The sequence below is a fragment of the Haemaphysalis longicornis genome, unplaced genomic scaffold (assembly GCF_048455015.1).
Source record: "Haemaphysalis longicornis isolate Haplotype H1 unplaced genomic scaffold, Haemaphysalis longicornis Haplotype H1 scaffold_7, whole genome shotgun sequence".
NCBI lineage: Eukaryota > Metazoa > Arthropoda > Arachnida > Ixodida > Ixodidae > Haemaphysalis > Haemaphysalis longicornis.
In genome coordinates, this window is record NW_027526422.1 from 98,753,151 (window position 1) to 98,765,850 (window position 12,700).

At 49.3% G+C, this 12,700-nt stretch overlaps 2 protein-coding genes across 2 annotated transcripts in view; both read left to right on the forward strand.

The window, feature by feature from the left end:
- The window catches only part of LOC144146158 (scoloptoxin SSD14-like), a 38,018-nt gene that overhangs the window by 8,508 nt on the left and 16,810 nt on the right, over window positions 1–12,700 (forward strand). Inside the window, exons 3-4 of the mRNA XM_077678124.1 lie at window positions 4,816–4,913; window positions 5,432–5,642. Of these exons, the coding sequence (XP_077534250.1) occupies window positions 4,816–4,913; window positions 5,432–5,642 (309 nt within the window). The remainder of the gene's footprint in view (window positions 1–4,815; window positions 4,914–5,431; window positions 5,643–12,700) is intronic.
- LOC144146157 (uncharacterized) lies at window positions 5,984–8,117 on the forward strand. The gene has a single exon (XM_077678123.1). The coding sequence runs from the start codon at window positions 6,105–6,107 to the stop codon at window positions 7,971–7,973; it is 1,869 nt and encodes a 622-aa protein (XP_077534249.1). The 5' UTR covers window positions 5,984–6,104; the 3' UTR covers window positions 7,974–8,117.

Sequence of the window (12,700 nt, forward strand, 5' to 3'; positions counted from 1 at the left end):
CCCTGCGTTTCCACAAAAACGCATATTTGTCGAAAGTAACACTTTTAATCGTTATAAAGCGCAAACGGAGGTAAATGGTCGGACAGAAGTTTGAAAAAGCAAACAATCAGAAATATAGACAGGCTACGATTTTTACAAAAATTATCCGTCATAATAAAAAATTTGCATCTTATACTTCTCCCCCTAAAACCGAAACATAAGGTAAAAAAGTCCCCCCAACAACGTTCCAAATGCAAATGAGAACCGTGTAACGCCCTGCATTCCAATAAAAATGCAGATTTGGCCGAAGTAACACATACAACCGTTGAAACATTGTAACTGTAGATAATTGATTGGGCAGAGTTTTCAAAAAGCACAGAAAACGAAAACTTAAAAAAATCAAATTTTCGCAAAAATGGTAAGACAACATCAATATATGCATCTTGTACATCTCCCCGAAAAACCGAACACTATTAAACTAGTGCGCAAAATAACGTTGCAAATACGAATAAAAAATAGCGTAAATGGACCAACTCTCCAGTACAACTTGAATGTTCGAAAAAAGAACATAATTAGCGAAGTAAAGGCACTTCATTTTTAAAAGAATACATATTTACATCATTGGCGATAAGAAACAACAGAAAATGTATACAGAATGTAGAGGTCGCACATGTGTTGCTACTCATAGCCATATCTGAGTGCAAAAAAACTCGCACTTAAACAGGCGGCATTAAAATGCTACGGAATAATATACAATTCACAGAATTTCTGAAGATTTTTCTGATACTTTGCAGTCCTGCTTTGCTGCAGCTTTCGGCCTGGCATAGCAACACCCGCCGCTCCGCAGCTAGCCCAAATTCTGTGACCATATTAAAAATGGAGAGCAAGGGCGCGCGTGCGGAATAATGGAGCCATTTCCTGGAACAAAAGCTGTAGTTTGCCGACCCGGGCGAAGATATCATTGGACGGTAAAGCATAGAATCAGTGAAAACAACCGCACGTACCTGCTGTTGTATGACGTCGCCCTCCCATTTTGCTGTGTACTGTTTTTTTTTTGCCGTTCCGTTTTGTCTGTTGTGTTGCTGTATTGTCAGTGCTGATGTGATGCGTACTGTTTTTGCATGATGCTGAAAGTTACAGGAAAGGTGAACGTCTGAGATTATTCGCGCAGGCGAGAAGGCCACCAATCGGACCACTAGATGACACAAATGCAAAGCCAATGGTTAAAAAGACTGCGCAAATAATAAAAGCTAGCCACTAGACGGTGCTACGTGTAACAAAAATTACCCGCTCAGCAGTGTCTTTAAAACCGAATACCGGTCTGGTGGCAGCTGTGATTGTCATTGGCCAATCCCCTTCATGACATGTGGCCACACCAAAAACTATTCGGAACTCTGAACTAAGAAGCTACAAATGTGTAATATGGTAGCTTGATAGGAAGAGAGCGCCACCCATACAACATAGCAATAAATGAAGGACAACTGGAGCCGAATTTTTTTTTCTTTTTAAGCTCGTAAGCACACCTAACTGCCTTCGACATCTTTGCTCAATGTACCATAGGCGCAAACTTCTTAATACGTCACCTGTTACTGCGCATGCCTTGGTTCGGTTCCCTCTCCTAGAAATAGTTTTTAAATCGAAGCTTTATTTGTCTATGCGAAAGGAGAATCCGGCGCGACCCCATACGCATGCCAAAAAAAAAAAACAGATTAGATAGGAGTTAGAGTAACGGGAAAGAGATTGGCTAGGTTCATCTCTCTGGAAGCAGAGCTTTCCCGCAAAGATTTGCTTCGTGAAGCTCAGATAAAGCGCAGATAACGGCGGCCAGATTTGGGCGGCGCTGCGGGCGGAGCAGAGTAATCGGAGCAACGGCAAGCGCCAGCCGGACGTTACTTGGAAATGGGAAGGCCACGCGTCAAACGTAGTTCCGTGCATACGTCGCTGTACTCACTTGAGAGTACACTACTTTGTGCTCATTTGTACTCAAACCCACAAATGAGTACGATGATGAGTGAGTACAGACCCAGCAAAAAGTGAGTATGATTAGAATGACGACCGAGTACATACGTGAGTAAACACACTCCAGCGTACAGTACTCGTGGTCACAGTACTCTTGAGTGCATATACTCGCGAGTGCAGTACTCACAAGTACAGCACGTGTGAGTACAGTAATCACGAGTGCAGGTAAGCGTGGATGTAACGAACGTCTATGTAACGAATTCGTGGATCTAATAAAGGTTTTCAATTCTCCATTGCCAGCCCCGTTGAAGCCCATGTGTTAGGGGCCTCTATGTAACGAAGGTTTTGCGACGGTTAACCTTGATGTAACTAACTCGCTGAGCTTATCAGTAATTGTTTTCTACACTTTTATGTAGATACTTGATTAGTCAGTGTTTCTTGCATCTTTTTTGCAAAGGGGCTTGATGAATGCACTAATTTAGATTATTTCGCCCGAACCGCAAACTACCGCGCGTTTCCCCGTGTGAGCGCAGTGTTGGGTAGGTACCAGGCCACCTGTCGGCGTGTAGTCCGGCATCTCCACTGCTATCTGTGGTGTCCCTTTATCAATGATCAGTTCTGCTGCTACAAAACGAAGTTTTACCTTTTCGAGACGAGCTCACAATTTTAAAAGCCGCCTCCGCCAGCGAGAAAGAAAAACTTCGCCACACGGTACAGTATCCCAGCTAGCACCGTCTCGCCAATTTTGAGTGAAGAAAAGGGTCTCAAGTACATCAAATTGATAAAAAGGCGCCCTTTGAGCACAAGTGCGGTTCTTGAAACGCGTTAAGGTACCGAAAAGGGTCAAAGGGCAAAAGTGTTACTTAAGTTATGTCTTTGAGGATGGGGGTAAGTGACCTTGCTTTTTTGTAGTGCCGTTTAGTGACTAAGCTATTCGAAGAACAGCTTGCGCAAATCACGCAGATTTTTATTGTGAGATAAAGCCTTGAAGCATGAGTACACCCCCACGAATGCCCATAATTTTGGTTTCGTTTCTGCTTCACTCAAGCGAACCTGAACTGGAAACCTGCATGTAACGAAAACCTGGATGTAACGAAAAATTGAAAAATTTTGTGAACTTCATTATATCCAGCTTTAACTGTACTATAGTGGCTAGTACCCGCCGCGGTGGCTCAGTGGGTAAGGCGTTGTGTTGCTGAGCCCAAGGACGAGGGTGCGAACCCCGGCCGAGGGGCCGCATTTCTCATGGAGGCGAGAAGCGGAAACATCCGTGTGTTCAAAATTTCGGGGCACGTCAAAACTTCCCAGGTGGTCAAAATCCGGAGCCATTCCCTACGGAGATCACAACGTGTAGCGTCGGTGCTTTGAACCTCACAACCAATCAATGTACTCTTGAGTACTGTACTCGCAAGTACAAATTGTGAGTTTGATCACGCACTCGAGTCGTGGCTTGCGTGAACGAGTCTCACTCATTTCGCGGCACCCTTTAAACGAAGGTAAAATGAGGGTTTAAGGCGGAAAACTGCGGATCTCTCCATTGCCTTTTTTACGCTGTTGCCACTCTCGGCAATCGCTCGCCACGGGGTTGCCATAGTGAAAGCTAGGGTAAACATGGGTGGCTTTGCAGGACTTTATTCGCTCCCATTGTGCGAAGGAGGGTCCCGGGAGGCTGCTAGTTGCACAACGCACGCTGAATCCACTCTTTCGCGGTGTTCAGAATCGGCAACCACGAAAGGTTAGTTATAAACAAAATGTGGGAAAGGACCAGCGTAACCAACTGGTACTGGGTGGAAGCGTTTTCTGGCTCGCTGGCTCTGGCTTAGTCGAGTCCATAGATGTAGTAAAGCGCGAAAATGAAAGTAGTAGATTGCAAAAATCAAAATATTAGGAACACTTTTGAACATGAGTAAATGTCAGCACAAGTGAGTGCACACGATAACGAGTGAACGCAGATTGAGTACAAGTGCAATTGAGTACAAATTGATTAATCGTACAACTGAATAAAAAGGAGGAGATGACGATTGAGTACAGATTGTGTACGAGTACGCAGGAGTAACTTAGTACGAGTACATATTTACCGCAAATGGGTATAAAGTGAGTACGAGTACTCGTGAGGGCTAGAGAGTTTGTGTACAAGTGAGTACAATTAGAAATTAGCATGTGATGAGTGAGTATAAGTGATTTTAAGCCCAAAACAGCTGTTTGAGTCTGAGTTTGAATGAGTACAGCGTGGAGGGAAAAATGGAATTGAGTTTGAGTGAGTTCCTTGTTTTCCCAACCTATGCTTCCGTGCAGCAGTCAGCTTAAGACCAGCGACGTCGCGAGCAGGAACGCGTACAAAAGAATACACCACAACCACGCAACGTTTAATGAAACTGACTTCAGTGAACCATTTAAGGAGTAACGCTGTACTTAAAAAGCTACAGCTTCGCTGGATAACCATCTGGAATGGGCGCATTTTTAAAAATGAATAAGCGTGGAATATCTAGGCCATCCCTTGTTCAAGGGAAGGGTTGTTGCCTCATGCGGTTCGTAATGATTTCGCGTTAAAAGAGAAGCGGTGAACGGTGAACCTTTGGGAAATTTATCTTAGCGTGATTTGATTAGCCGTCGGGATATAGCGTCACCGCGCATTAGGGGGCGGTTTTCCTAATGCTATAAAAAGCACCCCAGTTTTCTATTGTGAATAAGACGTGATTTCCCCCTTTCCGTTTCCCTTGTCCCAAAAATAATGCTAATTACAAGGATCTCTTTTAGCGCACTCTGGTGCCCTTACCCTTCATTGGTGAACAGTTGAACATGTGGTCCTCTGCAGCATTGCAATGAACCGGCATCGTAAGTATGAACTTTTTATCGTCTCCATCATTGATATTGCAGGAGAGGAAAACGAGCCGAGTCTCTTATTGCCCGCGAAGTTGCCCCGGCGGCTGCGACGAAAAACATGTACAGCCAGAACGCCTCACTTAGCGTTCACGGTGAGACTTCGCTTCTTATCAACCTAAACCCCATTGAAAAGGGAAAACACATTAGCAGACAAAATAGACAGACTCCTGTTGCGCTCAAGGAATTAGAAGAAGATGATTTAACGCAGCAAAGTACTCATAATATTTTTTGTCACCAAGCCACAGCATGAAGTGCTGTAGGAATGAAAAACTGTTCATAGCTGACCAAACCTAGCACTAAAGCAGCAGGCATTACAAGCATCATAGCAGCACCATGTGCGCATCCAAGTGGATATGAATCAATATGACTACAGAGTACCGTTGTAGTCTTTGTAATTAATTAGTTCGGGTGATGAATGAATGAATGCCAACTGGAACGTACATGGCCTCTGGATGCCAGACAAGCCGAAGCGAGGTCGACAATTTTATGATGTGATTGGTTGGTAGGACCTATTACAAGACAAGGCTCTAAGGACTCCCTTTTCGTTCGAATCTTTTTGTGGAAATGGTTATATTGCAGGAAGCCTAATCACCCTTCCAAACTCGTGCAGGGGGACTAGCCATTGCCATCCCTGGGGAACTACGCGGATATGCGGAGGTGCATAGACACCTAAAAGGCAGGCTGCCTTGGAGAGCCCTCTTCACGGACGCCATACGCCTCGCCAGTGAGGGCTTCGCAGTGTCTAACGGACTTGCCTACAGCCTCTGCCACGTATCGCCCGGCCTGTTCCCATGTCCAGATGGGCCCTGCGACCCTAGATGGTGCGAAACGATCCTAAGGCTAACGAATGTCGCGCTTTCGCCGGCTTTCTTTTAAACTTATCTTGCAGCACCCAAAGCATATAGGTAGCCTTAAAAAGACACCGAAGTCAAGTTGAGAGATTTTTTTATGGGTGCACGGTGGCGCTGCGGTCGCCGTGGAGAGCAGACGTGCTCCACATGAGCTCCGCAGATCTCACTAATTGCGCCGAGTTAATTGACTTTGAGCGACCGGATTTCAACTCCTTTGTGTCCGTGAACATCTCTGGACTCTACTGACACCATTTTCGGCCCGGTTTACCGAGTGAGTTCCTAATTTTCGCCGATTACCGGTGAGCGCGGAACTAAGCCTAACTGGCCTCGCCTAGGCTTAGCTCGAGTTCGGCCGCGGCGCACAGCTGCGCCGGCCGCCCGGAGACGCCGGTAGCCCCGGCGCTCGCCGCGCTCGGCTCCTCGACTCCGAAGATGGCCTCGACATCATCTCAACCCAACGCTGCTGTCACCCACAACCGTTTTGCGGCCCTCGCCATGGAGGACATGGAACTTGGCGCCGACGAGAGCAACAACACCACCACGCCGTCGAGGACGACGGAGGTACTCAACAACGCCGGCCGCACCGTTATCGCGGTCCAAGGCAGCGACCTGAACCCGAGAGACACCGCAGGTTGGAAATCCACCGCAACGAAGCAAGTAAGTCAAATCCAACTTCAGCCCCAGGCTAGCAAGGACACTCAAAACAGCAAGTCAACCTCGCAATTCAGTGAGAGTCAAGCAAAGCGAATCGTAGCAAGGGTTACCAAAGCATCGCGCCTACCGGTAAATCTACCGAAGGAGGAGCGGAAAGTCATCATGAGACCAAGGGGAGGACTCTGCCTCGCAAGGCTCGAGGTTGACGTAGTCCTATCGGCAGTTATCACAGCAGCGAGCGTTGCCAAAACCGTGGCCATGGCGGACACCATTTGCACAAACCCGACGCAAAACATCATCGTGGTAAGCACACCAGATGAAGATCGAGCAAACAAATATGCAAACGTACGCTCCCTGTACATCGGGGGCAAGAACTACGAAACATACGCTTACCGTACCGCCCCTCACGGTACGGCGAAGGGAGTCATCAGAGGCATAGCGCTGGACGCCACGGACGAAGACATACAGAACGACATTGTGCACCCGGCCAACCCATTAGCGCTGGAAGCACACAGAATTGGCAATACAACATCGGTGGTCATTTTATTTCAAGGGACGAAGGTTCCGAGGAGTGTCAAGTACGGCCCGTGCAGAGTTCCGTGCGGAATCTACAAGCAACACTACGACGTATGCAGAACATGTGGGAGGATCGGCCATCGCGCCGACGTGTGTCCCACGCCGGAGACCAAAATTTGCTTCGCGTGCGGCGCACCGAACCCGGCACCCGACCACGACGGGCAATGCAAGCCACGTTGCAAGCTGTGTAACGGAGCTCACGCCACGGGGACAGAAGGCTGCACACGCAAATACAAAGTGCCCTTTGTCGTCACTCAGCGCAGATGGGCAAAGAAGATCAATGAAAGGTCATCACTATCGCAAGTGGATTTCCCAGAATTGTCCCCGCCCTCGCGAGGAAAATGGAAACAACAGCAACAAAAGCAAGGCGAGACGCCTGGAACCCGAAGAGGGCGCAGCCGTTCGAGGAAACGCGATAAAAGCAGAGGCCGCTCCACGAGCCGGGGAATTACCTCGCAAGAGAAGATGTACTGCAACCAAGGAAGACAACAACCGGCGCGACAGCTCAACTGGGCCCAAGCCGCCAAGACCCAAGAAACGGTACACACCAATGCAGCGCTAGACCAAATTAACAGAGCGTTACGACAAGAAAATGAGCAGCTGAAGAGGAGCCTAGCCGAGCTAACTGCAAGGCTGAACTCATTCCTTGATGCGCAGAACAATCAAGCGTTGAAGCTGAGGGAGCACTCGCCCCAGCCAAGATTACAAGAAACAACCCCGCAACCCCCGCCACCGGAGGAGGAAAAAGATAACATCGAGATGGAAGCACAACCTAGCGCGGAGAACAACGACAACGCCGAAACCGAAACGGGAGAGGCAGACAGACCGTACGGACCAGCACCAAAACGGAGGGCGCTCGAAGTCGCACGGGAAAGGCGGGTCAACATGAGGCTGGATAGACTCGAAGAACGCCAGGACCAACTGGAGACGAAAATAGACCGCCTAGACCAGACAGTCGGAGCACTCGAGCAGAAAGTCGACGCACTCGATCGCAAGATAGACGTAATCATCCAAGCACTCGTTGCAGCAGGCATTATACCACAACAAGCGCTGAACCTAACCCAACCATAATGGATAGCACAGCTAAAAAGGATCAAGGTAACCACCAAGCACGAAAACAGCGCAGCGGGAAATTAATAATATGGCAATGGAACTCCAACGGCTTTCAGAAGAAGAAAGCACAGCTTCAACAATACATACTACAAGCCGAAAATACGCCCGACGTCATCATCATACAAGAAACGCTTAGCAACGAAGCACCGACGCTACCAGGGTACAGATCGTTTGCGAAATCCCCCCCAAGCGCCCGTGACACGGGATCTAAAAAGGGGAGGGGAGTCTGCACCCTGGTGAAGAAGGGACTCATTGTAATAGAACACGATCTCGTGCCACGCAGCGCTATTGAACACGTGACAACTGAAATCGTGGCCGGCAAACGCAAAAGGCGCACGAGCATCACGGTAGTCAACCTCTACAGCAACCCAAGGCAACACAAGCAAAAGTTTAAGGCACTCATCCAGAAGACGAAGCAGATCGCGGGGGACAACATCAATTTCATTGCAGAGGACTTCAACGCACAGCACAGACTCTGGGGTTACCCCGAAACCACCGAGAAGGGACAGCACCTGTTGGACGACATGACAGAAATGGGCTACCAGCTGATTAACGACCTGGAAACCACAACAAGAAACGCACTAACATCAACGCAGCGGGACACAAACCCGGACCTGACGTTTCTGGGCGAAACCACGAGGCCACTAAGGGTGAAATGGAGAAACACCGAGGAGACACTGGGAAGCGACCACAAGATCCTCGAGATAGAGATACCCATCAGAGGCAACATCAAGGAAAGCAGACAACAGCACATTGTGGATTGGCATGACTACAGACAGAAATTAGAAGCCAACGGCCCGGAAACCATAGAAGACATTGAGACATGGGCGAACCTGCTCAACGGCACGATCCAGAGCGCCACGCAAACGGTCGACGCCGAAGCAGACGGCGTGCAAATCGACAGCCGCCTAGCGCACCTCATAGAAGCCCGAAACTCACTTAAAAATCGCTGGAAACGACAACGCCACAACAGGAAACTAAGGAAAAGAATAGCACAACTTAACATCGAAATCGAAAAACACAGTAAGGTGGTGTGCCGGCAGCAGTGGCACGCTGTATGTCAAGAAGCAGACGGCCAGTTACACAAGGGCAAGACCTGGAAACTACTACGGCACCTGCTGGATGAGCAACAAACCAAAGGAACCCAACAATACATACTCAACAGAATCCTGCACAAGGCGGTCACAGAACTGGGCGAAGACGAGGTGAAAAAGCGCCTCAACAACAAATATCTCCCGGAAACGCCGGTGGATCCGTTACCGGTATACACTGGCGCGGACAACGCACTCCTAGACGCAGATATAGAGGAGTGGGAAGTGCGTGCGGTGCTCCAATCGATCAATTGCAAGTCGGCGCCCGGGATAGACCAGATCACCAACAAGGCACTGAGAAATTTAAGTGATACGGCAATATCCGCCCTCACTAAATATTTCAACCGGTGCTGGAAAGACGGAAAATTACCACAGCAATGGAAGACCGCCAAGACGGTCCTAATACCAAAGCCAAACAAGCCACCGGGCATCGAAAACTTGAGGCCCATATCCCTCACGTCATGCGCCGGGAAACTACTCGAACACGTCCTGCTGAACCGCTGGCAGCAATACCTGGAGGAAACCAACATATACCCGGACACCATGCTCGGCTTCCGGGCCAAACTCTGCACGCAGGACGCCATGTTACTGCTAAAACACGAAGTGATGGGCGGAAAGACCAAAGACAACACAGCGGTACTGGGGCTGGACCTACAGGGCGCGTTTGACAACGTGCACCATTCGGCCATCCTCAAGCAAGTATCACACCTCAACATGGGAAGAAGATCCTTCACATACGTTAAAGACTTTTTGACCGGACGCACCGCACATGTAGTAGCAGGGGACCTACAGCTCCCGCCCAAACAATTGGGAAGCACGGGCACGCCGCAAGGGTCGGTGATTTCCCCACTGCTCTTTAACCTCGTGATGATTGGAGTTGCCAACAGGCTAAACACCATCCAGAACGTTAAATATACGATATACGCAGATGACATCACGATTTGGACAACGCAAGGCAGCGACGGACAGATCGAGGCGGCGTTGCAAGAGGCGGTGTCAGCGGTGGAAGATTACCTACAGCCCACGGGGCTAAAGTGCTCACCGGCAAAATCAGAGCTGATGCTAATCACTCCACGAGGCAAACGCTTCAAGGAGAGACCAGTGGACATCACAATCAAGACGGGCGACGGGGGAGAAATTCCCAAGGTCAAAACACTCAAAGTCTTGGGTCTAAGGCTCAGAGACAAGGGCAGCAACGAAAAGACCCTGGTAAACGAACTACAAACAAAGATATTTCGAGCCGTTCGGCTCATCAACAAGGTGGCCACAAGACAGCACGGCATGAAGGAGGACAGCCTGCTGAGACTAACACAGTCATTTGCAATCAGTCACGTCGCATACGTAGCGTCCTACCACAACTGGCGGGCGGACGAGAAGAAAACAATCGACGCCGCCATCCGTAGGGCATACAAGAGCGCCCTCGGATTATATCACCACACGAGCACAGAACACATGCTCGCTTTGGGCGTACACAATACGCTCGAAGAAATCATGGAAGCACAACGAACAGCGCAATACCAACGCCTGGCTCAAACCAGAACGGGGCGAGCCATCCTGAAGCGGATCGGCATGGAAATCCCACACACCTAGCCAAAAGAAGCGGCCGCTCTACCCCGAGACGTACTGCGCAAGATCCGGATACCACCTGTACCGAGACACATGCATCCACAGAACGATCAAGAGCGAAGAACAGCAAGGGCTGTGGCTCTAACCAAAAGCCACGCCAACGATCCACATGCTTACTATGTGGATGTGGCCAAATATCACAATATACGGAACGCTTACGCGGCGGTGGTCATCAACGCAAGCACCGGAGAACTCGTCACCTCAGGCAGCATACGGTGCAGGACGCCAGCGCAGGCAGAAGAATACGCCATCGTGCTGGCGCTGCACGCACCGGATTGCCGCACGATAATAAGCGACTCGAAAACGGCGGTCTCCAACTTTTCGCAGAATAACGTGCACCCCACTACGGCAAGAGCACTAGCCCCAATCACACAGAACAGAAGACTGGCAACTCATCGCTCCCCGCAATACGCGAGGCAAACCCGACAGAAGCCGCTGCCGAGAACGAGAACAGCGAAGAGTATGCCATCACAACGTACGGGGAAGTTCTGCAATGGTACAGAGCGAACCGTAACAGATACCCACCGCCTCATCGGGACCTAACACGCAAAGAAGCGACCACCCTACGACAACTACAGGCAAGAGCGATATGGACTCCGGTATGGGCGAAACACGTCTGTCCGGAGATATATCACACAGACACGTGCCAACGGTGCAAGAAGGCGCGAGCCACCCAGAGCCACATACTCTGGGAATGCTCGCCCCCTGCACCCAACACCCAAGACAACGAGTTGCCAGACGAGATCTGCAGCAAGCTCATCAGCACAGAACTCGGTAATCAACGGGCCGTCGTCCAGCACGTCCTCGAGCTCCTGGACCGGCAGAAACCCGGGACGTCGTCTCGCTTGCGAGACAACGGATAGGGTGAACGCGGGGCTAGGACGAAGACATGGAACACCACAACAAAGAAGCAGCAAGACTACCCACAGAGACAAGGTCCAGCACGTGCCACGTTCCCCTAGGAGCGTGAGACGACCGGTGCTCGCCTTCGGGCTCGCAGCACGGCCGCCGCCTCCGTGGGGCAAGCGGGCACGCAAGAGTCTCCCCTCCCACACCCCCTCCCCTGAACTGCCGGATCGATTCAATAAAGTTGTTTCTCTCTCTCTCTCTTATGGGTGCACTTTCATGTTTAACTCCAAAAATATATATTTGAGTATTTAGCAGAGGATTAGAGCATTCGTACGGGTTTAATGCGTTGTAGGTGAGATAATGCAGTGCCTCGTCTGCATACGCCGCACCAAGTACCGCAAATAACATGCCGTCGGTTGGTTTGGGATGTGCTTACATGCTAACTCAGTGTTCAAACTTACCCTTTCCTGCTGTTTTATGGTTAATATTGACTTTTCGTTTGCTGAAGCAGGGTCGTACGGGGTAAACATACCAAGAGTGGGCTGAATTTATTCCTGCCATACGCCGGTATGTCGTCACAGCTGACGTGAGCACATGGGCGGGAAAGACGGTTCACTTAATTGAAACGGCATCTTTGAGCGCACACGTCTCTTTAAAAATGCACGTAAAGGAATCTCCGAGTGTCGCTTACGTGGAGAAGGCTTTAATATGAAAGCTGATTAGAAGATGTATAAAGCTGAGTTCAGAGTCCTCCAAAACGGCTGACAACAGATTGATTGAAATAGAAACAAGAAATCCGCCCGTTAGAAGTTGTCTACGTGAGAAACGGCTATAAATGCCGGAAATTGGGATGCGGGAAATTATGAAGTAATGCATTTTATACAGCTTTGACTAGTGGTCTCTTACGTCATCTTATGTAAATCGAAGTTATTATTATTACTAATATTATTCTAGGCTGCAGCTGCGCTGTTATTCGTAATGCAGAGGAAGTACCCGGATTAAGAGTCATTGAAGTCAATGCCATTCACATGTATAGTGGCAGGAAGCGCTTCCAGGATGTATAGGGCTATGTAATTCCCCGGAGGTACTTACTGCTTTTATTCTCCATTTTAGTCATCG

What these genes read in the sequence shown, in the direction of transcription:
- LOC144146157 (XM_077678123.1), top strand. Translation starts at nt 6,105, where the DNA reads ATGGCCTCGACATCATCTCAACCCAACGCTGCTGTCACCCACAACCGT.